Source organism: Fringilla coelebs (genome assembly GCF_963513975.1).
Source record: "Fringilla coelebs genome assembly, chromosome: 6".
Lineage (NCBI taxonomy): Eukaryota > Metazoa > Chordata > Aves > Passeriformes > Fringillidae > Fringilla > Fringilla coelebs.
The window spans coordinates 33,730,624-33,757,990 of record NC_140034.1 but is presented as its reverse complement, the minus strand read 5'-3'; the positions used below and the strand labels follow the sequence as shown (position 1 = coordinate 33,757,990).

General features: G+C 43.9%; 1 protein-coding gene across 6 annotated transcripts in view; it reads left to right on the top strand.

Moving 5' to 3' along the window:
- The window catches only part of ACTN1 (actinin alpha 1), an 86,332-nt gene that overhangs the window by 21,516 nt on the left and 37,449 nt on the right, over positions 1 to 27,367 (top strand). For all 6 annotated transcript variants that reach the window (XM_084207003.1, XM_084207002.1, XM_084207001.1 and 3 more), the window contains exons 2-3: positions 18,881 to 18,995; positions 24,043 to 24,162. In XM_084207003.1, the coding sequence (XP_084063129.1) occupies positions 18,881 to 18,995; positions 24,043 to 24,162 (235 nt within the window). The remainder of the gene's footprint in view (positions 1 to 18,880; positions 18,996 to 24,042; positions 24,163 to 27,367) is intronic.

The window sequence follows — 27,367 nt, the reverse complement described above, 5'->3', positions numbered from 1 at the left end:
AGAGCTTACTAGAAAGGAAGAAAAAAGTCTGAGGAAGGGTTGAGTTAAGAGGTACGATTGCATGCATAGTCAGTCTAGGCAAATAATGTGTTGTGATGATTCACACTGGTTTTGATGCCCTGTTTTGTGGGGGATGCTGAGGCACTACTTTTTGAAGCAGTCCGGTTCTGATATCAACCCAGCATTTGTATCTTTGTAAGACTATTTCAGAACTTGCAATACACAAGGTAAAAAAGTGCCCCAGCCTTTGAATGGTTTCACTTTGGTGTATGAGAGAAGGGCACCTCCCCATGCTGCCCTCAGAGCTGCTGTTGTCACTGGTGGTTAATATGCAACCCTAATGTCCACAGAAAGCCTAGGTTTCACAATTATTTCTGTACATTGACAATGTCTTTTCCAAGAGTGGCAGGGGAGGGGCAGGAAAGGAGAGATTTCCTTTGTATTGCCTTAAAAGAGCTAGGCAAACTAACTGCAAGTCACAGAATATTGATCTGACCTTCACTTAAGTCAAACTCTACATAAAATCTGCTGTAAATATATGGAACAATTGCTGCATAATTCTACCCTCCTTTTTCCTACTGAACTGTAAAACAAAGCTACATTGAACACCTCAGATGATTTAAGGAGTTCGCTTACAAAAGCATTTTGTTCCTGCTGTCTGGTTGTGTGCGTTCAGGACCTCACTGTGCTCTGCGTGCAGCTTCAGCATGAGCAGAATGCTCTTACTGTTATGTCCATAATTCTTGTTCATACTGTTCTTTCCTCATCTGTACTTGCAGTTTCACATATTGGGTATTGCTCTTTGTTAAGGGGATGAGTTTGTGGCTCTTCCCTGTTTTTTCCCACTTTATTTTCAGTTAATTTAGGATTCAGTAAGATGTTTGTGTAGTTCCAATACAGCTGAATCCTTGGGGAATTATCACCTGTGACTTTTGTTGTCGTTGTTACTCACCTGTCTTCAGTTAAATCTAGTTCTTCACAGCTAGGATTTATAAACCAAAATATGTTTACACCTTGTTGATTGTCTTCTTTTTCTCTATCACTGGTAATTACATCAGGTGATATTTGTGCTTGTATGAGATTTTGTGTAAGCCCCTACTTAGTTCTCCCCACAATGGAGACTGGCCACTTTATGCTTTCATTTTCCATCCTTTAACTAGTTCATATTCCAGAAGAGCTGTTTCCCTGTGGACAGTTATGTCAATGGGGAAACTAAGTCAAAAGTTGGGCAACAAAGAGGAAAGGCGCAAGCTGCGTCTCATTTTTAGAGGTGGGGCATGATGTAATGAGCCAAATAGGTTTGTTCCTTACCTAGGCACCAGCACAGTGGGGCAGTGTAGGGAGCCAGAATTCTTTAGTACTGCTGCTTCCTGAATGGCTCGTCATCAAAGAATAAATGAGTTAATGTTTGACTTTGAGGATGAAGCATTACTTTTCAAGAAGAGCTGAAACTAGTCAGGAATTGAACACAACAGTATGTTGGAAAATGTGCACTGGCATTATTTTGTGTCTTTCAAAAATGGCATGTTGTCTGTTTCATTACTAATGATTTGTGAGAGTTGCCAAGGACAGACGATGTTTAGAGGTGGTCAGTGGCTAAGGCAGCTTCCTGGGGAAAAGAGCCCTACTGATAACCAAAGCAGCTGTGGGTTTTGATAGCCCAGCAAAGGGAAGAGGAGCCAGGGCCACAGCTCCCATGATGCTTCCACTTGATTCCATTTTAACGAATAGCCATGATCACTTAAAAAGCCTTCACTAGGAAGGTGGAGCTGGCTTCATGTCTGTGGCAGGTGTGGTCACTTAAGCTCTACTGTGGTAGTGGGCACATTGTAGTGCCATGGGGGTAGTGCAGATGGAGCCCTGCTCCCTGCAGGGCCACTGCTCTTTGGGTGTTGTCCTCCCCTGCTTCCGAGACAGGCATGAGACTGTATGTTCTGAAGCAATGGATTTCCATTCCTTCACCTTGGAGGCAAGGCCTGTGGCTGGAAGGCTGGTGGATTGCCCTTGCATTGCTGTTGGCACTGTAGTTAAACTAACTTCTTGGTGGGGCTTTCTTGGTGTTCATCACGTCTGGCACAGTTTTGAAAGCAAGTACAAAACACTTTGTCTAAGTGGGAATTAAGCTCCTGCATTGATTCTACCACATCACTCTTCAGAAGATAATGACCTGAAGTACAGTTTTTATCAAGGAGGAGGAAGCTTTTTAAGGGCCATGATTTCACCTGCAAGATTCCATTTGTTCTCAGGTGAAAGGATAGAGAAGCTGTGAGGGGTCCTGGCCCAGTACTTGGAAAGCCAGGTCTCAGCTTTGAGACCTTGCAAAGAACACGTGTTTCTCAGGGTGGTCAAAGTGCACAGAGGGTTACTGAGTTCTCTGTTAAATTCAAGCAAGTGGGATAGAGATGAAGAGTAGCATACAGGCCCTTTAAGAATAAATTGGCAAAAGAAGAGCTCAGTATTTAAATTTAGTGCAGACGAAGAGGGAAAAAATTCCCTACAGCATCTGGTTTGTATTACTGCTCTCTGTCTCAGTAGAGGGTGTGTTTACAGTGAAGCTCTCTGGTGCATAACGAGGGGGGTGCTCAAACTGTTTGTTTCTGGGGAGCTCTGATCTGAGGGTATGCCTTGCAGCCATCCCCATATCCTCCCTCTGGCCTCTTTAACTAATCCCATGTCAGCTGTTGAGCAGAGCGGAGGGCTGCCCTGTTGGGGCGTTGAGCACAGCACTTCAACTTTTAGAGTTCTCCAATACTGCTTCTTATTGTGGCCTCTTCCCATTCTGCAAAATGGAAGCAAATATAGAAACCTTATAAGGACTTTATGCAGACATATGCAGTGGCTGCATACAAAGATGAGAACTGCTGATGTGTCTGTTCCAGCTGTTTTAATGCTTTGAACAGAGCTGGTCACTTTGGCTTTTTCTAAATGCAAGTTTGAAGCTCAGTGTGGGAGGTGGAAAGAGCAGAAGGATGGCTGGGTTTTAGTTGTGGCAGAATTTCTATTTTGTGTGTATGTGTTTTGTTTATTAAAGTGTGGTTTGTGGTTTCTGAGCAGTTTCAGCAGAGCCCAGTGCCAAAAGGAAACCTGAACTAGTAGCAGTAGTAGCTGCTCCTCAGAATGTAGCACAGCTTGACAGAGACCTGTGGATGCACCCTGTGCAAATGCTCACCTCCACCAGTAGCTTGCACATCCTGCAGTGTATCTCCCTAAGGACTGACTGCACCTGTGGTCATGAATGCTGTAAATGTAGAGTGAGCTCCTGTGCTCTGTTTGACAGGAGGTTAAAAATTAATTTGATTTACATATCACCTGATAACATATCTCGTCTTGCAGGATTTCATTATGTTCAAGGCTAAAATGCAAAAATTTTTAGGTGGAAAAATCATTCCTTGCTCACAGAGCTACTGATCATTTCAGTGTTTGCTATTTGAAACTTTTGGGAATAAATGCCTGGAAATATGCTTCCAGGAAAAAGGAAGAGAAATGGAAAATTCTATATTTATGCTCATGTATAGTAAAGATTTTTCATATGGTCATTCTCTCCAGCTACTGCTGGACCTAAGCCTGTTGCTACCACTGCCAGATTGAGATTAACACTTGTAACACAACCTCTTCACTCAGCTATTTTTTTGATTTCTCTTATGCAAGAAAACACAAAACTGGAGTCCCATCGCCCCTTTTTCCTCCTCCTGTTCCAGAACGAGTCAGTAACAGTTATCTTGCAATTTTCATCACCTCTTTTTAAACAGTAGCAGAGGCAAATAACAGTTAATCTTTGCCTGACCCTATTCAAATTGGTCACCTCAACTATTCATCATCCATCTCCCTACAGGTGAATTGAAACTTAAACCCTACCATTGCCTCTCAGCCCTCCTCTTTCAGCAAGCCACCGTCTTGTGAGCTGCCGTGTTCACTTCCCAGTGACTGTCCTCCTAGAGACAGCCTGCTGTCACTGCACTGGGGAACTGCATGATTGGTGCCAAAAGTGGCAGCACTGTGTGTGTGCCCTGTGCCTTGACAATGCTTTGGGAATGCTGGTGTGTAAGGGGTCCAGCAGCAATTCCTCAGTTGTATCTGTGAAGTGGTTTCCAAGGGGAATTACATCTCCCATTAGGGGCACCCATTAGACCTCTGTAATACACCATCCTACTGGGTAGCTTATTGTGGACAGTGCCTTTAAACAAGTTCCTGCAGAGCTCCCACTTTCTTTCCACAGGAAAGGGGGAGCATAATACATCTGAAGTACAGTTCCCAAAAGATATCGCTGTTCCATGCTAGAGCAAAATTCTGCGACTTGTAGCAAAATATTTTTATTATATGCACCGTTGCTGTAAACAGACCTTTTTGCTGTAGAGCAGAAAAAAGGCCAAATTGTCAGAGCTATCCTGAAACTGGCTTTTTAAAAAATGGGGAATTTGCAGCCGTCAATTGGGAACACTCACAATCTAAGAAGCAAGTACATGGGAGTATGGTTAAAGTTGAAATGTAGCTACAGTAAGGAAGGGAAAATACTGACAAATAATGTAAAGTTGCCTGTAAAAATTTAACTTTGGTTCTGCTGGGGTTTTACTCTTCTTCTATCTTTGCTCTTTTCTGAGATATCTGCATTAATACACAGTAATTTGGGACATCTGTAATGGCAAATAAGAATTATTCCAATCTTTTTTTCCAGCCTAAAGCTTGTTTAAGGAAAAAAAAAGGCTATCTAGTGCTTTTTATTAGAAATTGGTAGCACACCATAAACTCAGAGGTATATTCATTTTCCTTGGTGAAAATATATGATTTTTCTTCTCTCTTTCAGTCCTCTGTCCATCTGAAGGCTTCTCTTAGTGAGGGAAAACATTGGACATCTTCCTCCTATTCCTTAACTGAGCTAACGTTTTCATGCTCAGAATGATGCCTCCTCTGGTGTGATGTAGAATGCACCTTTTATACCAGTGGCCTTTCCTATAAATGGAAAGGCTTTGGATGTGTGTGGAGCACAGGAAGAAAAAACTCCAGCATAGTTCTGGCACTCACCATCCAGTTTACGTCATATGTCTTCTCTTGTGGTGAGCTCTCTGACTTCATCTCCCAGAAATGAGAAAATGCAAGAATTTGACTGTGTCTGTGGCTAGTGCTTAGATCACAGTCTGTCCTCAGCCATTGGAGTTGCTACAGATTCAGCTTCTGTGTTCAAATATTTCATGTGCTTTCCTGACTGCCCTGTGTGCCAATTTCCCAGGCCAGACACAGTAGAGTGGTGTTGGTAATGTAGGTTACATTTGGGCTTGTCACATCTATTCAGAGGGTGACTGTGGAGCAGAGCATGACTTTAACAGAAGGCAGTCCTGGGCTGGTCCCCAAGTCCTCACCAGTCAATGGCAATGTCTGTTTGGCCAGGACATCGATGCTGGGACTTGTGTCCCCTATGTCCCTTTGTTCTCTGTCTCTCAGAGAGCATAGTTTGAAGCCTCCAGCGTTTTGACATGGAAAAATAAAAAAGAGTAAACATTTCCTGATGGGCTTAACTGGCTGGTTAGCAGTGTTTTCCTCCCAGTTCCTCCTGCAGTGTGTTTCCTGCTATGTTCCCTTAGGCTTTCCTGTCATCAGGATGGTGAAAATCTTGCTGCTAGGTTTAAAAAGAGATCAATTTTTCCCAATAATATCTGGTCAAGTGTTCTGCGTGACTGCTTTTAAATAATGCAGCAGCTCCTTACGGCTCCTTTGGATGTGGTTAGAGTCATCAGACTTCTTCTGTCATTCTGCCACTCTCCCCCACAGTGCAGGGCCTGAACCCAACTCCCAGCAGTCAGTGGAAACATTCTCCTTGGTAGCCTTTGGATTAAGTCCAGAAAGTTTGCTGCCTTTCCCAGGCTTTACCTAAGGCAGCTATTCTAACAAGCTCAACAACCTCCCAAAGTATTGCAGATCCTGGTGTATGTGTGTTTAAGTCTCGCTTCCTTTTTTCCTTTTTGTAAAAGTTTTGGAACCTGTAGCACAACCTTTTAAAATAGCAAACAATCCTAATAGATATTAGCTCAGAGCTTCTGTGCTACCAAGAACTGGAACTGCCTTTGCTATTGGTTCCGTTGAATAAAAGATCAAAGAAAGAAGACAAAAATACCCAACAAACTAGAATGTTTCTCTTTTGGTTTTTGTCCTTGGTATCAGTCCCACATCTGACTTCATTTAGATAGTGTTTCTTGCTTTGATAAACTACATAAACAGTCTCAAGACAATATAATTAAGATAAAAATAGATAAAAATGCAAGTTTTTGCTCATGAGATCAAGACACTCTTTAAAGATTGCATCCCCTGAAAGTTAAGTGTATTGTCCCTAGACTCCCAGCCTGAATTTTTGGTGGCTGTGGGCAGGGCCAAGAAGCGGAGTTTGGAGCAAAGACAGCAAATTGAAGCATGCACGGGAGAGTGCTGTGCTGTCCTCAGCCAGATGTTATGTTGGGTGAGCCAGCATTGCCTCCATCTCTCTTAATGCAACTGCTGGACTCTTGGGGATGTCTGAAACATTGGACCACAACAGTCTGGAACAAAACTCCTGCTGTAATTATGCCTTATCATAATTTTTAATCTTCAGCTGTCTTTTTTTTCTTACTCTGTTTTAAGATCTGCATCCTGGTCTGAATGCAACATGCTGGGAAGATGTGAACACCCCTTCTTTGCTTTGTAGTATACTCAGCCTCAGTTCCCATGTTTGCTGGGTCCTAATCTCTGCAGGGGACTGTGCCCTAGATGCCTGTCACAGCTCCTAGGTTAGATAGCCATTGCTAAGGTGTGCTACCAGCAGTGTTTCTGGTGCCTTGGCTTAGATACTGTACACTGCTTTTCACTGTGCTGTCCAGGTGTACTCACAGACTTGGCACAGAGCACTCAAAGCACACCTCAGGACCAGTCAGGACTATACTTACTGCATGAAGATAGGAGATTCCATCACTTGGAGTGGTGTGGTGTTAAGTCAGTGCTAGAAGCTTGCAGTGGCATGCAGATGCTCACTAATTAGACCCCTCCTGGGCTGTGATGTTCACTGAGAAATAACTTGCTATTCAGTGCTATTGTAGAGAGTTTAAATCCTATTATATTCTACTCTTAGATGACGTATTCATGTCTAAGCACAGAATATGTCTTAAGATTCCAGAAAAGATCATCTTCATAATCTCACCACCCATAGTAGCTTTCATGCTTTTGGTATCCAGTTAAAAGAAAGTGACGATGCAATTCAAATTTAAATATGGTCATTACCTTAATAAATACTTGTCCCCACAACCGTAGGACATGGAGACACTGATCTATATAATTTTTTTGCTATTAGTGGTTTCATTTAAACTGTAAGTGAAAGAACTGTTGAAACTACAACTATGCAAATATGTGAGGCCAGCTAAGCGTTAAAGCCTGGGAGGTGAAATTCCTGCGGTCAACTCCCAGTAATTCACTGAGGATCTGATCATCCTGACACTGCTTGTCTGTGCACTGTTGAAGGCCTGCAGGTTCAATTAGACACGGAATGGACACACTGGAAAGCTTGTGCCACACTAAAGACTTACCTTCTCACTAAAGACTTAGCTTCTTTTCATTCTTGAGGAAGTGTGGATCTCAGTCCCACCCCAGTTGTCTGTGCTCGCTTTACAGAGGTCACAGCAGTAAAAGGTGACAACTCCTGCTGCTCCTTTTGTGCAGGTGAAAGGAGCATATCTGCTTGGGGATAGATGGAGGAGCAGTTCCACCTTCTCAGTCTCTCTGTAGTTCTGTGTTGCAGGGGTGGAGGTGGGAGGGAGAAGGGGTGCTCAGGTGGTCCCTTTTTGGGGTTCCCAAGGTTCAGTTCTGTATTTTGCACTTCAGGATACATTTACTGCTCACATGAGTTAGCAGTGAGACTTTTTTGCAGTGCCTTCATGTAAACATCCAGTATCTTGCCTTCCCCCCAATCAGTTAAATCCTTTTATCCAACAATAGGTGTGACATTCCCTGCTCTGACCTGACATTTTATTCCAGAATGGCTGATGAATCTTCATGCAGCTCTCACACCGACTCTCAATTATCTTATTGTTTGAGTAATGGCAATTCCTTTTTTTCTGACCTCCACGAAGTGATCCAATCATACTCACCCAAACAGCTGCAGCAGTAATTTTTGTCATCCATCACTTTTAAACATGCCCTTCAGTTCATGTCTCTTCAGTACCATCCCTTTCTTCACCTTATTAAATATGAAGTACCTATCTTTGTTTTAAGGCCCTGTTTCAGCCTCTGCTGTGAGATGTCAGCCTGCACTTGTATCAGCCCCTGATGCCAGCTGTCTGCTCTCTGCATTTCCGATTGCTTTCTAGCTCTTTGTTTGTGCTGGCTGACTTGCTGAGGTGTGATGTGCTGTAGACTGGCACAGTTACATTGTTTCCCTTAGGTTATGCTGGCAGCACCAGCGGCATGGACCAAGCCAGAGCAGAAGGCGCTGTGGCAGGGATGTAGCCATTTGGAACAACCTGATGGTTCCAAACATTGAGGAGTGGGGGGGATTCACGCACAGGGCACTGCAGCTCACACACGTTTGTGTCGCTTGTAGGGGTTGTGAACTGTTTGTTCCTTTTTCAGAGCGGATCAGTCTTTGTGGATCATGTCTCTCTAGTTTACTATGATCTTGATATAGGAAATGACAGGAGGTAGGCTGTGGGTGTGCTGAGGCCACTGCCAAGCACCCTGACTGATACTGCCTGCTTACATCCACCCTCATCTCAAGTCTCACACTGCAGTGCTTTGGAGCACAGAGCAGCTTTTCATCCTGTGTATGGTACTTTCTAGCACAGTAAGATCCTTGTGCATCTTCACGGCCCTTACTTCTTTGGTAGCACATGTGAATCAGAGTCATCTTGACCCAGGAGCAATTTTCTTAATTTTGGAAAATCCCATTTCAGGTGAATGACCTTAACATTTGTAGACCTTGACTCTTCTGGAGCTGGGAATTATGCATTTTCACAGTTGCAAATGACTGTGAGAGCTCTGAATGTTGACAGCACATCATGTCAGGGACAGTGATGATGGCTAAGGGGATAAATGTATCCAAAAATCTTACTTCTTTTATGTGTGTTTTATCCAAGAGTTGGTATTACTGGTGATGGGAGTGAAGCCCAAATACATAGTACATGTATGCGTGCCATGCAGCCTATCCTTTCTGACTCCTTGCTCTTTAACAGGGAGCTCTAAGGCTTCATGCCAAACACTGTTTTGGAGGCTCTTTCTTGCTTGAAATGCAGCTGTCGTTTCTTTTATCCAAAACATTTGCCATCACCCCTTAGAAAACCAGATTATTTCAAGATTTTTATGTTCTAAAGCTCCATAGTCCCTAAACTTTTGCCAGTGCTTTGTGCTAGTTTTGCAGCATCCATACAGAGCAGTGGGCAATACATTCAGTTGTTTCAGTTAGTCAACCTGTTTACATAGCTCTGTATTTAAAAACCTGGATAAATGAAGCTGTAACTTCCTCTTCCTCCCTTTCCCATCATCAGCAAAGTAAACAGCCAAAGAAGAGCCACAGAAAAAACACCACCTGTGAATCCTCCCAGGAAGCTCTGGGCAGTCCCAGATGTCTCTGAACCTACACTGCAGAAGGGCTTTTAGCCAGATCAGCTCCTGCACTCCTGGCTCTCTGGACTTAGAATAAACTGTCAGGCCCCACACATATTCCTTCAAGGCAGAAGCAAGACAAGTCTTCATTGGAGCCTGTACATCCACCAGAGGGAAGGTGCTTCCCTGACCTGCTTCAAGTTAAAAGAAGTCTTGTACCTTTGGCCCCTGCTCTCAGGCCAGAGCTGGAGCAGAGCTGCATGTCCTGCTTTGTGTTACAGTGCCAGGTGTTCTCTGTCCTCCCCCCAGCCTGTTCCTGGGACCAGGTGGGTGACACCTCACCTTCATGATGAAATCAGTACTGGGCCTGAATAAACCTAGATGGTGAGAGGTAAAGTGTGCAGGCCTGCCATCAGGAATATAAGGCTGCTTGTGGAGGATTTCATCCTTGTGTCCTGGCCCTATTCTGTGCTGAGCAGTGGGAGTTCAGCTTCCAGGAATCTAACAGTCTGGCTTTCAGTGGTTTGTTGCCACTTGTCAGTCTATAAATAGTTTCATCCTAGTGTGGTAAAGTGATTTCTTCCAGTATATCTTGAAATGCTACAAAGCACATGGGAAATTCAGCATATAAAATGCAGAGACAAGCTCTGTTTAATTTTTGTTATGAGAGACCTTGGAGGCAAGTTGACATTTATGAGCTGATTTCATAGGAGAGAGAAGTATAATGAAGAGTCTTGCTAGTCTGAACTTCATGATAAACTCTAAAAGACCTTACTTCTAGCCAGTTGATATCCTTGAATAGTTTTGGGGATTTTTTCATTGTTTTTGCATGTTCAAAGGGTTCTTGTGTTTTCCTAGCTATTAGTGCTCTCTGGTAACTCAGGAATAAAGAGAGCTTATATTTTACTGGTCTGAAATACCAGCCAACTCTTGATTTAATGGTCAGTAGCTTTCAAATACCAGAAGCAGATTCTTCATGAAATGGTGCAGCTTTGTAGCAGAAGTGGAGTTAAAGGCTCCAGAGGCACAAATGTAGAGGAGAACAAATATTTACCCTGTGTTGGACAGGAAGTGTGCTGGATTGAGATTTCTGCCCTCGCCACTTCAGCCCATTGCTAGCTAATAAGAGGGTGTGTTCTGGCTCCAAAGCAGTTAACACCATGCCCTGGGAAACCAGTGTGGAGCAGACTTTGGGTTTTTCTTTTTCTGTCCTGTCTTCCAGGATATGAGAATTAAAAACTGTGTGAACACTGAGAACTGTATTCCAGTGAGCAAAAATGAAAACTCCTGTGCTGAATTTACTTGGCGCTTCTTGCAAGTGATGTGCTGCTGATTCATTGCTAGTGTCCAAAAGGATGAATTGGCTGTCAGAAGAGTTTATTTTCTCTGTACAGCAGCTCCTAGCTCCTCTGGACAAAGAGAGACTTAAGTGGAAAACTTCACACTACCGGTGAGATCCAAGCTGTCTTATGCTGTTACACTTAGGGATGGAGCTCTTACTGCTGTACTGTTGTTCTCATCCCAAGCTGCAGAGATGGGTTTTGGAAAGTGGCTAAAAAGTGACCGAGTTCTGTGTTTCCAAAATGCAGGGGCTGTGCTCTGGAGTTGGTAAATGCAAGTAGACTTACAATTTGCCTTTTCACCTTCAGTAAGTCTTTATGCAGCCACCAGATGGTTCTTTGAGCAGATGCTGGTAGTGCACAGTACAGTGTAATGATACCTCCTGTTTTCAGGGCATAGCACTTGAGAAAGTAGTGTGGACTATATTTTGTCTTTCAACTTGGAACTCAGCAGCTGCAATTAAGCCAGAACAGTGCATTAGCACTGATGCTAGTCGTACTGAACTCCTTCTGTGGAGGTGGTGAAACTGTGCTGTGAGTGTCTGTAATGATTCGTTCTGAGAATATCCATGCAATTCCTTCAGCCCTTCTAAAAGGCCAACTCTATTGGAAAGCAAAGCTCTTCATTGTGCAGCCTTCATCTCATTGAGCATCATACCTGTAATTCTTTAGAGGTCAGCTGCTGATAATGTAACTTCTCGACACAAACCAAGCTCTTTGAACTACCCCTGTGTCCTGGAGACTGGGCTTGGAACATAAATACCAAAAAGGCTTATCAAATGCCTTTCTTCTTTGCAAAATTGTAATGTGGCTTCCAATGCAAAGCAGCATGCAGTGAAGGTATTTCAGGTTGGAAGATAAGATTGGGGAGTATGGCAAATGGTGATTTTTCTCTTAATTCAGGTTCAAATAAAAGGCCCTTTTGATGGCTCTCTATACTTGTGATGAGGTTTGTGTGGAGGATCTACAATTTCTAGGGCTCCCCTGAGGGGAGAGGACAGCCATTTTTGAGTATTTTTGGGCATTCTAGCAGACATCCAAGCACACCAAGGAGTAATGCAAGAGGTGTAGTATACAGAAGTAGGGCTGTAGTAGGTCTGCACTTCCTCCATCACTATTAAAAACCAATAATATGTATGTGTATAAAGCTTCTGTCACGTGCAGCATATGGGCATAGAAAATATTCAATGGCCCAGTCGTATCCCCAGAAGAGCTTTTTAATGCCCAGCTTTCTTCACTGGGGTTGTTGGTGTGATCTGTTATGTCCAGCCATAGCCTTTCTTGTGCCGGGGTGTTGACAGGATCTAGGATTACTTTGTAATTACTGCCCCATTAAATGAGCACCTCCTTGTCAGCTTATATCACAGACTTGTGCAGAAAAAGAAGCTGCAACCAAGCCTGTCAATTGAGTCTGTGTTGAGTGTGGGGAGAGTGTTAAGCAGCCACCCACGAGACCCCAGCATTTCTTCCAAGTGCTTTAAGATGTGAAAGGAGGATTCAGAGCAGTAGCATTAGAAAAGGGAAAATCACATGAGACCCTGAGAAGTAATGCTAGTAAATGAGTTACTGCTGAATGAGGGGAAACTGGATTGTGGAACTTTATTTTTCATGGCCTCCCCAGCTAAATCCTTCCAGCTGGTAAGATGATGATGGCCTGGTCTCTCTGTTCAAGTAGCAAGAGGGAGATAGTTGTGGTGGCTGTGGGCTAGCATCCTCCTTAATTGATACAGTATGTGCAGCATCCAGGCTACCAAGGTAGAAAGGATCCCATTATGGGGCAGCTGGACTGCTTTATTAGTAATCCTTACTAAGTAATCCTTAAAAACAGCTCTGTGTGCAGTTTTCTGCCTGCTATAATAAACTATTAAATGTTATTAGATGATTGCATCAGTCCTTGTTTCAGATAATTTAAATAAAATTCCTTTCAGCGTGGACTTGGGTATAAAAGTTGTTGCAGGAAATAGCTGCGTTGTCCCAGCAGTCCTGTAAGGAATGTATGGTGTTGCAGTAAACAGGAGCCACAGAGGGTTTGTGTCAGGCCAGGCAGGGGATGCAGCCCAGCTGTGCAGTCAGAAGCCCGGGTGCACTGCTAACTGCGTGAGTAGCAGAAGTGCAGCATTTGCAGCTGAGCAAATGGATTTTGTTTTTCGGCCATGTATGAAATGCTGTTTGGACATCCTGCTTTCTTTTCTGGTGACTGGAAAGGGAGTCCTGCTGTCATTTCCCCTACAACACTAGAAGAAAGCCTGGGCTAACACCCACAGCTTTCAGCCCACTCAAGACCTCGCTTTGCAGAGCGCATGTGTAGACAGCATCAAACTGTGCCACTAGACTGAGATTTGTGTGCTAGCAGCTCCATCCCCCTCTTAACAGGAGCCAAACCTTTGTGGACAAATCTCAACAGCAGAGCTGTGTTGAAGTACTTGATTAAAATTCATCCCCAGCATAAACACCAGGAATGAGGGTGCCTTGGTGGCTGTGAACACTGCTGCTCTTTGAGCACAGTGATGGTGGTCTGGAGAAGCAGTGCTCAGTGAATTCTTCTGCTAAATCCAGACCTTTCTCCTGTCAGAAGAGAGGCAACGAGCACTGCTCTGGCTCAGTTACAGCTTCTCCAGGGCTGTTACACAAATATGGCAGTCTCTTGGCTGTGTCAGAAAGTTTACATTCACCCACGGAAAGCAGGGCTGTGTGGAAGGGGGATTTAGCAAGGGGAGAAGTAAAGAGCATCTAGAAAGGTTAGATAAAGCTGGAATGTCACTGTCACAGCCACAAAGAGATGAAACTGACCATTTATTTATTTTTTTAGTATCTGTCATTTATGTGGCTGTGGTAGCTTTGGCGTTAACACTGCTAAAATTGCTCAGCAGCCAAAGTGCTCTATGACTGCCTTCTTTCAGCAAAGAGCTCTCTAGATTTGCTCCAAGTGGTGTTGGTGCCACTGCTTTTGAGGCAGAAACATTCTTTAAACTTTAAAATGTTCACATACTGTCCTGCTTCCCTGGTTTTCAGGATTTCTGCCTGAGCCGCTTTGGTACCAGAAAGGTACTCAGATTGGAAATAAGTGTGGAGGGGAAAGGTTATTGGCTTTCAGGAACAAAAGCAAATGTTGGGGAAGTGCAGAGAATACCAGAGAGTGCATGTGTGTATGCACAAGTGTTATGGGTGGGTTTGCACTTGACAGGGCTGAGAGGCAGCTGGAAGGACCTAGCTGAAGATGGTATCTCATTAGAGTTTTGACTAGCTATCACCTGGCTGTTGTTTTAACTACTCGTGACTGGGCAAGGGTTAATACAGTGAAGAAGCAAGGACTTCTTCGTGTTGTGTCAAGAAAAAGGGTGTACATGACTGTTAAAATAGGTGTACAGGTAGCCTTGCAGAGGATACCCCAGCAGTAAATATGCTGAGGCAGCGGTACAGTTGATCATATTTGCTTGCATTTAATAACATTTGTTATTCTTTTTATTATCTGACAGGTTGTATTGTGGTAGAATACCAGTGTGCTATTGTTCATGCAGGACCCAGCAGCCAATGGCAATATTGATCTTGTTGTCCGGGATCTTGCGGATTAGGCTGGGATGTAAAAAGGAAAAAAAAAAGCCAACCCACAAACCCAAAAAGCTACAAATCATAGCTAGATAGGAGCAGGGAGTACAGAGAGCAGTGATGAGAAATGCATCCATGTACATGCAAACACATGTGCTCCTTTGTCAGACATCTTCCATAGTGAACAGTGAACAAGAAGCAGACCTGCAGGGGTATCCTGGCAGTCGGTTGTGTCCAAAAATAAAAGTGCAAGTACAATATGTGGAAAGATCCAAGGGCCAAGAAACACAGCTCTGTTTGCACCTCTTGTGCAGTTGCCACAGAAAATTTATGGTGTGAGGTTTCTGTGCTATTATTTAACAGTAAGTAGTTTTCCAGCTCTAAAACTTCCATAAGCCTCAAGGTTAACAGACTATTTGTTTTCTTGTCTTTGGGACAGGGAGTTAGAAGTAAGCAGGAGAATAATCTCCAGACTTCTGTGTCTGCAAACAGCAAGGAAAAACCTCTGCTGTTTCTGAGCAGCTTCCTGCCTGGCAGTGTGTTTTTGCCCTCTGAACTGGGCGCAAGTCACCTCACCACAACAAATGCAGGTGTGGCGGTTTTTTGTGATTTTTTTCCCCTTACCTAGCTGCTCCCAGGGCCAGGCCTGCATCAGAAAGGAGGCTGGCTGCTTTTGACAGCCCTTTCCACTTTTGAAAACTTGTTTGCTGGTGCCAGGCAGCACAGCAGGGCTTAGCTGCCACCAAGCCAATTGCCACTGGTAGCTGTGACTCAAGGCGTGGGGAGGAGTGGCTGCGTAGCCCAGAAGGGGCTGGGGTGAGTGGGAGGTTTCAGTAGGTTTCCTAGAATAACAGAAAGGATCCTGTGCAGATGCATGAAGCCAAGTCAGTAAAAATGGCTCTGCCAGGATTGCAGGACTCAGTGGACAGGAAAAATTTCAGCTCTCCCTTGTCTTGCTTCACTCTGCTTTTCTGATGCATTTCTTCAGGCTTCTCCTATCTGTCAGATCTCTTTCCAGTTTACTGCTTTGAAGTAAGAAGGTATTTTACCCCTCTGCAGTATGTACAGTAAATGCAACATAAAGCTATTTTCTGGTGATTATGTTTTGATAGATTTTGCTCTGGGTTGATCTGTGGTGAATACAGTTTGTGAGTCCCACTGCAGTTATTAAATGCATTCATAATCCTGCTTTCTTGTAAAATGGCCTAATGCATCCACACTAGGGTACTGGTTGTTGCTGTTCACGTATGCTGTTGTGCTCCTTATAGTATTATGTTGTTGGAATTCCTGTGGGATCTGAAAATGCTTTGAGAACATGTCTGTGCATCTGGAAACAGTCTCATGGAAACTTTGTGTGCTCCGTCTATTCACCCTTCATGGTCTCTGTTCTTGAGAAGCTGAAGTTCCATTCTGCCACTCAAGGCTAATGGCAGTGTTCTGTGGCATTGTGTCACTCAGCCTGGCTGAGGCCATGATGAGATGGAGATGGTTCCAGTTGAGAATTTGGTGCTGGCTCTGGGATTTTGTTTCCTACCAAGCCCTAGGTAACTCTTGCAGCAATAAAAATCCTCTCACACATCTAGTTATCCTGCCAGGCTTTTTAATAAAGCAAAGTTTAGAAGATTTGTGGTTTGCATTTAACTTGTGTTTCTTGGAAGTGTAGAGCTGGTGACTCTCTTCAACCCTCAAACTGTGCAGAGGGATGCCCTGTAGAGCTCTATTGGAATTATCAGTGATTTAAAGCAGAGATGTCTGATCTGCTTTGGGCTGATGGAGAACAAAACTGAAATGACTTCAGAGAAGTCAGACAAGAAATAAAAGTGCAGCCTTGTGGCCTGTGAGTTAGTGCTCAGGGTTCCTCCTCAAACCAACATGAATTTTGTAATGTCATGCAGGGCCAGACACTAGCTCAAGGTATTTTGCTTCGTCTGCTTTCCAGATATGAGAAGGAGGTTCATGGGCATCCACAACCTTTCTGACAAAATTTACTCTCATACTTTGACATGTGATGATAATGATGATGATGGTGATAGCATTTGAAAGCATCTCTGTTCTCATTTCCCCTTTCTGGAAGAGTGAAGTAGCCTAGCTGCAAAAGGGAACCCAGTGACCTCTCTTCTTGAAATACAGCTCAAGCAGCAGAATGAAGAAATAGCATCAAAAGGATGTACTTCAGGATACAGGGCCTTTTTCAAATAAAACCACTCTTATTCAAAAAAACCTCCAAAACTCACCACCTCTTTTTTTCTCAAGGGATTAACAATAAAAAGCAATAAAAGGTGCTTAATTACTTACTCTTCTTTTTTCCAAGCTTCCAAATCTGGAAGGAAACCAGGCTATTTTGTAAAAAGAGATCCCAGACTTTCACAATACTTGCATCTGTCCAAAGGGCCATTGCCATAAAAGTATTTACAGCTGTGCTGTTATCCTGCTCCATTCCACAGTCCCAGTGGAGAACAAGGCCAGAGCACAGCAGTGGAAGGCTTGGCAGCTGTTGAGCAATGCTTTTTCCAAGGAAAGATTCTGCCACACTATTTGTGGTCTGGTGAGCTCAATAGTAGTGAAAGCCCAGCTTTGAGACTGAAGAACGAAGAACAATCCTGTTGTCATTTGGAGTAATCTTTCTTTTGAAATCCCATGCATGGTATAAGTAGTAAAGCATTGCTAAATTTTTGCCGTGCTGTGATTCAGTATTAAATGAGTCCTGCCTTCTGTGGTTCCCCAACAGCTTAAAATGGCCTGGCTGCTGTGGTCCACTCCACCCTCCTGCTTGGCCCTTGTGTGCCCAGGTTTTTTTTGTGGAGGCTTGTTAAAATTCTTCTGAACTGTCTCTGTGCACTACTGAGCAGAAGACTGGTCTTAAGAAAGTAAACAATTTTCTTTGCTGGGTCAGTGAGTTGAATTGGCTCTAGGACCACATCTGCGAGAGGGAGGGAAGACTTTCCTTGTGGTAGCACTGAGCTTTTGGATACATTCATTTTTGAGTAACCTCAGACTTCTATTTAGAGAGTGATGGAGGGGTTATCAGGTTGCACAAAGGAAAGGGTTTACTTGGTCTGCTATTCAAACACTGGGAAACACATTCATTAGCACTTGAACAAACTTGTCCTCCTAGTTGCTACCATTTACTCTTCAAACAGTAGTTTTGTGTCAAACAGCTTCTGCACAATCAGATGAGATTCAGCTCTTTGATTCACCTATCTAAGTCTAGGCCCCACAGAGTTGTCTGAGATGTTTTATATTTGCTTCTTGTGCTTTGACCATCAAACTTTTCTCTTTCAGACTACTTCACGTGGTACTCTTTTGAGATAACTCCTGTCACATCTCTTGGAAGAGATGGTCTCTCCCCTGTCAGTGCCCCACATGCCCATTGTTCAGAGCATGGGCTTACAGATTGCAACCACAAAAAACATGCTGTCATCTGTTGTGGTGAAATTAATTTCTCTCACACGAGAGATACTTTTGTCTTGACTAGTTGAGGTCAGAAGGTGCTTTCAAAAAAGGGTTTTTTTAGCCTGCATAATACTGGCTGTATTGTACTTTGGGCCTCAGTCTGTCCTGCACTTCAAACTTATTATTCCAGGGTGGTGCATGGTATCACTAATTACAGAGCGGCTGTGATTTTATTTTTGAGATGGCTGCAATGATGCTTCTGCCAGAGGCTCTCAAGTAGTGGGAGTTTGGGGCTGTGCTAGACACTAGTGTCACTAAGTAATGGTTACCTGTATCCTTTCAGGGACCTGCATTTCTGCTGGGAGGGGTGATGCTATGCTCATTCAGAAAGTATTTACTCCTCCATGTGATGGAGGAGGAAAGGTGGGAGGTGGGATGATCACAGGAAGGGGAGGTCTGCTTAGCAGTTAGTGAGAATGGAGGCAGCAGGGCAGACACTACTGGAGTGTGATTTATGTGCCTGAGGAGCTCAGCATGCTCTCCTTCAGTGTCTAAGAGTTGCTGGGGATGGAGTAGACCAGAGGCAGTTGAAGAATGGTTCTTTTTTTTTTTTTTTCTCAAGCACCTCTCTAGAGACGAGATCATCTGGAATGCTGTTCTCTGTTCTCCTTCATATAAATATGTGCTATCTAATACCACTGGAAGTCTTTAGCAATCTGAGCACTTAGCTTGCTTAAAAATTGTTTTCAAGGTACTCTAAGCCAAACAGAAAATGAGAAGCCTCTCCAGAACATCAGATGTACTGGAGCTGTGAAGTGACTGTCTCAGATTCCCTCTGCTACAGAAACATCTTGCAACTTCTTTGGGTGTTTAGAGGTGCAAGTGCTTGTGCTCCACGAGGACATGGCATGGAGAGATGATAACTTAATGAGCATTTGTCATGGTACTTAGCAGCACTGATTTGGTTGGGAACTGTTGTTTGGTTTGTGGGAAGATTACTGACTGGTTTTTTACTGTTTTTTTTCCCCCTTTCCTTTTCTGTGTTTTAGACATTTACAGCATGGTGTAATTCTCACCTCCGCAAGGCTGGGACGCAGATTGAGAACATAGAGGAAGATTTCAGGGATGGTCTTAAACTCATGTTACTTCTGGAAGTCATTTCAGGTGAGAGAGGTTCTGTGTGGTGCTGCCTGTGCAGGATACTGATTGCAAGGGCTGTAATTCTGCAGTTTTTGCTGGAATGGAAGAACAGCTGCTTCCTGATTTGGAACAAATTTCTCCCTGACAAATATATGTCTCCAGCACTGGCCATTTTGGAATGTACTCCAAAGCTCCTGGCCGGTGCAGGCTGCCTGTTGCATTCCTGCTCTGGTTTCTTGGCTTTTCTCTGCCTGTCAGGAATGTACAGCCTCCTGTGAAGAGCCAGGCAGTGGCTCTAACTGCTTGGCAGGGCTGATGAAGCAGCTCTGGGAAGTGTGGGAATGCAGCACTAGGAAATCATACCAGAGCCACATGGCAGTGGGAGTATGATAGAAGTCACTGGAAGAAGGGAGTCAAACCAGTAAATCTTCTGTGTCATTCAGTTTCAGCCATGACTCAAGTTTTTCCATTCTACTTTCAATCTGAGCTTAATGCTCAAACCTTAATGGGGAAAAAAAAATCCCAAAGAAAAGCAAAATCCCTCTGAAATAAAAGCAGTGGCATGAACAAGTTAGGTCAGATTTGTTTTTATTCTGTATCACAATTGCCCCACTACTAGACAGATATCTCCCAGGGATTATTTCATATAGCAGTAATCCCTTTTGATGTGCTCATGAAATAAATACCTTAGTGAAGTGTTGTAGGAGGGATTGAAGGAGGACAAGACTGTATTTATCAAACTGGGATTGTTCACCCCAGCTCACAGACTTTGTTTTAGTGGCTTTTGAGCCAGTTACAGCAATCCAGTGACTTGAATTCCTGACCTTAGTGTATTTTCCAATTAAATGGCCATGATAGTAGCACTCAGACTGCCTTTCCTATGTCCCTTTTCTTTCCTTACATTCCCTTTTTCCATTTTATGTAAAGATTCTGTGAGTTTATTGTCAGTGTTTTTCAAGTTATGAATATAGGATGAAATCTCAGGGAGTTTGCCCCTGCTGGTGGTTTGGAGGGATCTGAGGTTGAAACACTATCAAAACTTTGCAGTGTGCACATTGTTTCTGCAGTGCATGTAAGAAATGAGGTAGCAGAGTCCTGTTAGTGTATTTTCTGTATTTATGTTCCCTCAGAGAGGCAGGTCTGCAGCCTGGACACTGGGGCAGATGGGCTTTGATGGCTTAGCTTCTAACAGCTGGATTGGAAGATAGGGGAGAGAAGGATGTGCAGGAGAAGGCTGATGAGGCTTGCTGCTAAAACAGGGATCTTGTATCTCAGGCTGTTTCATTTCCTTACATCGTCTCCCACTCTTCCTCTGCTGTTGACCCTTTGGTAGCCCACTGGCAAGGCCTGTCAGATCCACCTCTGTTTGAGAAGAAGCCAGTGGCTTCCAATTGCAGTGGTGTGGGCATGGCATGTCCCTGTCCCAGTGCAGAGTGGCTCTGTGCCTGCAGCCTGATGCTGCATGACGTGTGGGCACAGGTGTGGGAGACAGCTGGGGACTGCATCCCACCAGAGGCCATGGTCCTTCACACACTTAAGACTGAGCATCCTTTCCCTAGAGGCAGCAGAAGCTACAATGCAGCTCTTCCGAGTACAGTGGCAAAAATAAAGAAATGTAGCGTGTTTTCCTCATCTCACTCTCATCATTGCAGTTCCCTTATCCATTGTGAGCCCCACTGCTCATGCAGAGCCTCCTTCCAGCTGCCAGCTCCTCTAGCAACCCCTTCAAGTCCACAGCTGGGGCAGTAGCAGCCCATATGGGGAGCAGTGTATGAGGGTCAGGAGTCTCCTGATGTTTGGCAAGGGCTCACCTGTATGTTTTTGCCATGGCCACTCATCATCTGCCAAAATGGTGAGTCTCTGGGTGGCTGTTAGCCCTCCAGTTACAGCTTCTGGCCTTTCCTTTCAGCTCTTGGCTCACACTTTTCCTCTTCACATATTTTGGGGGACTGCAGAGCTGCTGATGGGAAGTTGGCATGGGCAGGGTTACTCTGTGTCAGGCTGATCTCTCTAACCCAGAGTATGAAGCTGTAAGAGCTTTCAGCCCATGAGAGTGCTGGGTCAGCTTGGCTGAGAGCCATGTGGAGCTGAGTGCCTGCTCCACCTGGCTGGGATCTGTGGGAGTGAGGGAGCACTATCTCTCTCCCTCTGCCCCTGCTGCAGGATGGCTGCTGCTGCTGCGCTCTGCCATGGCAGGAGGGATGGAGCCTGCATCAGGGAAGCTTCCTGAGACCCTGCAGTGGAAGAGGGACTGCCACTGGGACTGTGGGGAACCTGTTTCAGGGAGGGAGACCCTCACAGGTGACATCTGGGGAAAGCAGGAAGCAGTTTTCCCATCCAGTGCAGTTTCCCAAAGTACAGGAAGCAATGATGGTCTGCAAGAGGAGAGTACTTCAGTTTTACTCAGTGTGGGACCTTGTGGTGGTGAGCTGTGCTGCTGACAGGTCCCCTTTCAGCCCCACAAGAGCCCCTTGTTCCCTGTCACTGTACAGCAGGGGGATTCCATGGACTGTCCTGGGACTTCCTCATTGCAGGTCCTCTCTGATTGGCCTCTGTGGTTGGAAGAAACAACTGCAGCCCCCCTTAGAAGCTGCCCCAAAGGATACACTTTCATTTTTCACCATATATGTTTCCTTCCCCTGACAAAGCCATTTTAAAAATAATACCAGACTGAAAAAGGCTGAACTTAAATTTAGTACTTTTGAAATAAAGTTGTAAGGTGCTTTTTCCCCCCTTCAAACAGACAGAGTCACTAATTGAATTTTTTCCTAAACAAATTTGCAGGGAACAATTTCTATGCCAACGCATCCTTGCATTGCTTGGCTTTTACAGCACAGCCTTGGGCTGCTACATGAGAATCAGAGAATGGAAGAAAGTAGTAGGCTGTTTTACTTTTGTCATCTAGAAGTACTGAGAAATAGAGCCAGTGATGCCAACAGCTCAAAGTAGAACATTTTTCTAGCAGGCTTCCTTCTAACAGTCCACATCATTAATAAGGTACGGCATGGAACCAGATTGTGCTTTTTTCTGGAAACCTAAGTCTCTAATGAAGTCCAAGTCTGAAGGAAATAATCATTGAGTTTTGAAAGCTAAAAAAGTTCACAGAGAAAGGATTAGAATCTGAGAGAGGTTTGGAATCACCATCAATGACTGGAGGATCTCATGGCTGTCAGGGGGAGCAGTCCTGCTCTCCCCAGCCCGAGGGAGAGCAGTTCAGATGCTCTCCACGGCACTGGCATTGCATATGTGGCCACGAGGTGAATTGGATCAGCTTGCTGTTCCAGCTGAAACCTAATCACTTGTCTTTATTTTTCTTTTTGCAAGGCTAGTTTACAGTCACATTGGACTGAAGGAAGTGGCTGGGTTTTAGCTGGCTCATCCCATTTGTTGACATTTGGCTGTGTAAGACTGCTTAAGTCTATTGTAAAATTACACATAAAAATGTCATTGTGAAACTGTCGCAAATAGCTGTCACAAAAAAAAGCTTCAGCTTTTCTTCTATGACTAGCATTATCCAAGTGGAAAAATAAAGCAGTGTACTCTGACATGTACTTGAGGTTCTATTAAAGCCAAAGAGTTGGATTTTTCTTTTAAACCTAGGAAGGAGGCAGTACTATAGAATATATTTTTTTACTTAAATTGCCAGACATCAGTGTTTTCTTTTAAAAATGAATCTAGTTTTATCCTTTAGTGTGAGAGGCAATGACACCAGTTTACAGTAACCACTGAAACACTTTTAAAGTATTGTAATTTCCAGACATTTTTCCTTTAGAGGGCATTGTTATGGAGCTACTATTCTCTTCTCTGTTTTAGCTTTTCCTCACACCTGTGTTAGGAAACAAGCCAAGTACTTTTCTTTCTGATACTTAAACCTCAAATAAAGTGTTTGAGTCAGCTTACATTGACTTAAAGATTCAGTTCAAGATATAGCAGGAGACTTTTGGAATTGAATAGGTCAAGTGATTTGCCTAGACTTGCCCATTTGATCTCCTATTAATTATACCTTTTTTAAAGTACAAAACCAGCTTGGGTTTTCTTTGGATTGTTTTTCTATTCTGGAGCTTGTGGTCTGGAAGTGGATGTTCTCTTCACTTCCAATGTTGTCATATACAGGTGGTTCCTGAAATCCCATCTAATTATATTTCTGTTAGAGATTTCTTTGGAAAGTCCACTTGTCCAAACTTTAATTTGCTTACTCTGAGTGTTTGGATTATTGTTAGTAAAAGCAGACTGTAGTTACAAGCAGCCTATCAAGAAGGACAGGACTGCACTTAATGTACCTGTTTCAAATAAATAAGGTTGGAAAGTGCTTTTCCAAATCTACCAGCTTTGCTGCAGTCAGGAGCTGGGTGTTATCCTAAGACTGATTTCTGTCAGAGATAAACCTGTTCTAGGCTGCTTCCTTCTTTGTGCCTCAGTATAAACATTTAAAAGACCTGGTATAGAGTTAGAAATACATCAGACTTAATGGAAAGGAGTTGATGTGACAGTCCTTACAGTTTTAAAGCTACTTTGCCAAAGAAGTAATTTAACTTCCTGCTACAGGCAGGAGAGACTAGAGAGCAGGACGTCTGAATCTTGGTTAGGGGAGAGAAAAGGCAAGGCACAAGATCACCCTCATACCTGACTGTAGGTTGTTCCAAGAAGAGATTTGTTGTGTAAGTTGGGTGTTGCAAATGCTGGAGGAGAGCTCCTCACCTGTCTTTGCTGGGGGGGAGGTTGTGCTCTTTTCAGGCCTCCTTATCTGTGGCTAGAAAAGGTTGATTCTGCTGCCTGGCTCAGTGGAGTTTTAACAGATTTCTTCACTTCTGGTGCAAACTGACCTCAAAAGGACAGGTTCTCTGTTACTAACTTACCTGTGGTGCATTAAAAAGCTACTTTTTTGTCTGATTCTTTCTGGGGGTGCTTAAACAGTGAGTGTAGCTGTCCTGAAAGGATGCAGGAAGGGTCTCTCTTCCAGGCTGAGCACTGGGAGCCACACAACAGGAAACATAAACCAGGGAAGAGCAGGTTCAGAATTGTTCTCTAATACTATCTATTTTTTTTTTTTTTATGCCTCTTTTCTTATTAGGAGAACGTCTGGCGAAGCCCGAAAGAGGCAAAATGCGAGTGCACAAAATATCCAATGTGAACAAGGCCTTGGATTTCATTGCCAGCAAAGGAGTCAAGCTAGTATCCATTGGAGCAGAAGGTAAAGGAACCATCTGATTTTTCTGAGCCCAAGCTGTGCCTAGCCCTTGCCTTTCTTTCATAGCAGCATGTCATTTCCCTTTGTACCTCCCTAACCCTACTGTGTTCTTGTAGAATAAACAATTGAATTTAAAAAGGGATATAGTAGGCCTTTACTGTGGATTTAAATCCTGTCTTCACATTAGGCTGCCAAACCTGATTTCCATTTGGGATTATTGGTCAGGGCATCCTGCTTTTCTCCTGGCTCTCATGAGTTAAGGAAAAATTGGAGCAATGGCAGAAACAAATTAATTGAGATACTTCTTTCTCAAATGAAGAAAACTCTGAATTGAAGCATAGCAGCTATTTGTATTCAGCTTGTGTCAGAGCTGCTGGAGGAGGATCTGTTGCTGGAGGACATTGCATGGGTCAAAGCCAAGTGCAGTCTCCAACACAGGACAAGGACCCCAGAGGTTCCAGTTGTCATGGCTTCCAGGCTTCTGGTTGTGCACCCTACATAGCTGGATGCTCTGGCTGGAAGCTTTGTTTCACTGTGTAGAGACCGGTGTGGGCAGCATCTGGGGTGCCCTCAAGAATCATGCAGATCATGCAGATCATGCAGAAAGCAACTGTGTAGGATTTTTGTCTTTTTAGCAGAGGTGGTAGGGGTTTTACATATATGTCACCCAAGTGCCAGAAGGGCTTACAGGTTTTCATGACACTTTTCTCTGTTCTGGATCTGTTCATAAGTCCTTCCTGTGGGTTCAGGTTGCCATTGTTGCTGTGGACACACTCTGATTCTGGGATATTTCTAGGCTTGTCTTACAGTGACCATGGAAAACGAGGGAGGTTTGTTATCTCCACCTTGCAGATGGAAGTGCTTGGTTTCTCTAGGGAAACTCATGACACAGCCAGGAAATGAGCCCATGATACAGTTCTGGATGTGTATTCCTTCTTTGGGAGAGTCCTGGGGTACTGGGCTGAGCTCTGCCTGTTCTCAGCTCATGAGGTCAGTGCAGTCTTGGCATGCTGTCCCCAGTTCTGAATTTTCAAGCATTCTCTTGGGGCATTTCCAAGACCTGTACCTATCCTATGGTTCATTTGTTCCATGTCAGATCAGGCAGATTACCTCAGCCACTGCAGGTGCTTATGTTTGCCTTACCAAAACTTTACCTCAGCATACTGCTTTAACTTCATGGAGACTTTGGAATAAGTTAGAACTACTGTCAGGGACATTGCAGATGCCTCTTCACTGTGTTTGGTATTGAAGAGCAAAATGCAAGAGCTCAATGGCTGAATTATACTGATATTTTGCATGCAAAACTTTCCTTCAAATTTCTCAGCTTTTTCAACAGTAGCAACCTGAGGCTATTGTTGGCTGTGAGTATTGTTTATGGAACACAAATACACATCTAAGGTCATTTTGTGCCCTTACAAAATCCAGTGTCTGATACACTGGATTTCAGTGTGCCCTTTTCAGACTGGAAAACTGGAGGCTGGATCTGGACCTAGAGATGGTCTACCTTAAAAGAGCTCCTTAAAATTTTCCAGAGTATAGGTAACCCTATCTTTCTTTCTTCCTAAATTCTCCCTTTTTTTTTCCTTCTGATTCTGTTCTCCCTGGCACTAGTTTCTTTTCATCTTTTTCTGAGGGATTTATCTTTTTTATCTCCTGAGTCCTGTTCCTGAGTCAGCTGTGACTGCATCTCACAGCACTTAGAAGTCATTTGCTAGTCAAGTGATCTGTGACCAAAGATCACCAGGGCCCAGTTATTCAGGATGGGCTCACAGCAGTTACCCTGTTCAGAAATAGGCTGTGAAGTGCCATTTTGTGACAGAAGTATGATCCATATCAATCTGAATAGTGATGTTGAACTCCCCTGCCAAATGTTTCCTGGCTTTCCTTTGTCCTGGTGCCTATGCTACATGGACAATACATATGGCTTTCTTTAAACTACCAGAGGTGGCAAGGCACTGCAGTTTAGCCTAAGGTTAGCTTTGATTTTTATTCAGAGTGCTTGAGCCTGTGCTGTGATGCCACTCAGGCCATGTGAGTGTGGTCACAGCATGGACTTGCCTGCCCCAGTGCCACACAGGCTGAGCCTGGGCCACTCTGTTTGTCACCAGGGAACATAACCTGCTGCAGGGACTTCTGCCCAGCCTGTCAGGTGCTTGGTGGGCAGTAAACTGCACATCAGCTATAAAAATGGAATGTACTTTGGACAGCACAGAAGTTTATTCTGTCCATGAAAGGGATTATGAACCTTTCTGAAGCATGAATTTTAGGGACTTGCTTTGAGGCTTTTAAAAGACAGCAGCAAGGTAGAAGGTCACAACCAATGAGCTGGGAATAATTCAGTACCAAGACAGTGAGCTGTAGATGCTGTGATCAGGTTGGACTGATGTAGGTTTTCTAGGGAGCTTTTCTCCCAGAGAAGAAAACCACCATGCAGCAGCAGTGTGTGGCACTGGTTGAGGGAGCACACTCCTTACCTCAGGGGCTTCTTCCATCTCTGGGTGTCTGCTGGGCAGCAAGGGGTGTGTGCAGTCCAGCTGTAGATACAGAGATCTACAGCTGGACATATGGGCCATCAATGTCCTGGTTTTTTGGGGGGTTTGGTTTTGCTTTGTTTTAAATCTAAACATTTTGTTAGCCAGAGTCCATAGAATCAAAGTATGTTGTGGCATACAGCTGATCTGTGTAAATCTGGATCAAGAAAGACTCCAGCCAAATGGTTTTCATCTGCTTTTAAAACTCACTGTCATCTGACACCTCAGGAGCCTTCTTTTGCTGTAATAGATTCCATATTCATGTCAAATGCTCCTGGAACTTAACAGGCTGAATAGGTCATGTTTGTCACCCTAGGACTGGTTTATTTTTGCCTTAAATCTGCTTAGAAAGTTGCTGTTTTCTTAAACAGATCTTGCTAACTTCAACATACAGATAACTTTGGATGAACTGACTGCTATTGTCACCTGCACAAGTAAAAGGAGAAATAAAGCTTAGGGATTTCAATGATTGCAACAGTCCCATCTGAGTAAAACACCTACTGAAGCACCAGGGAGTGCAAGCATTCATTTATTTCACTATAAAAAAAAGGGGAAATAGGGTCTCCCTATGTCAGTGAGTGAAGCATAGCATTTATTTGTCCCTTTGTCCTGTCCACTCTGTTAGGGACTTGAGAGTTACACCCTCACCAACAATGTCAGCTATCTGTCCTAAATCT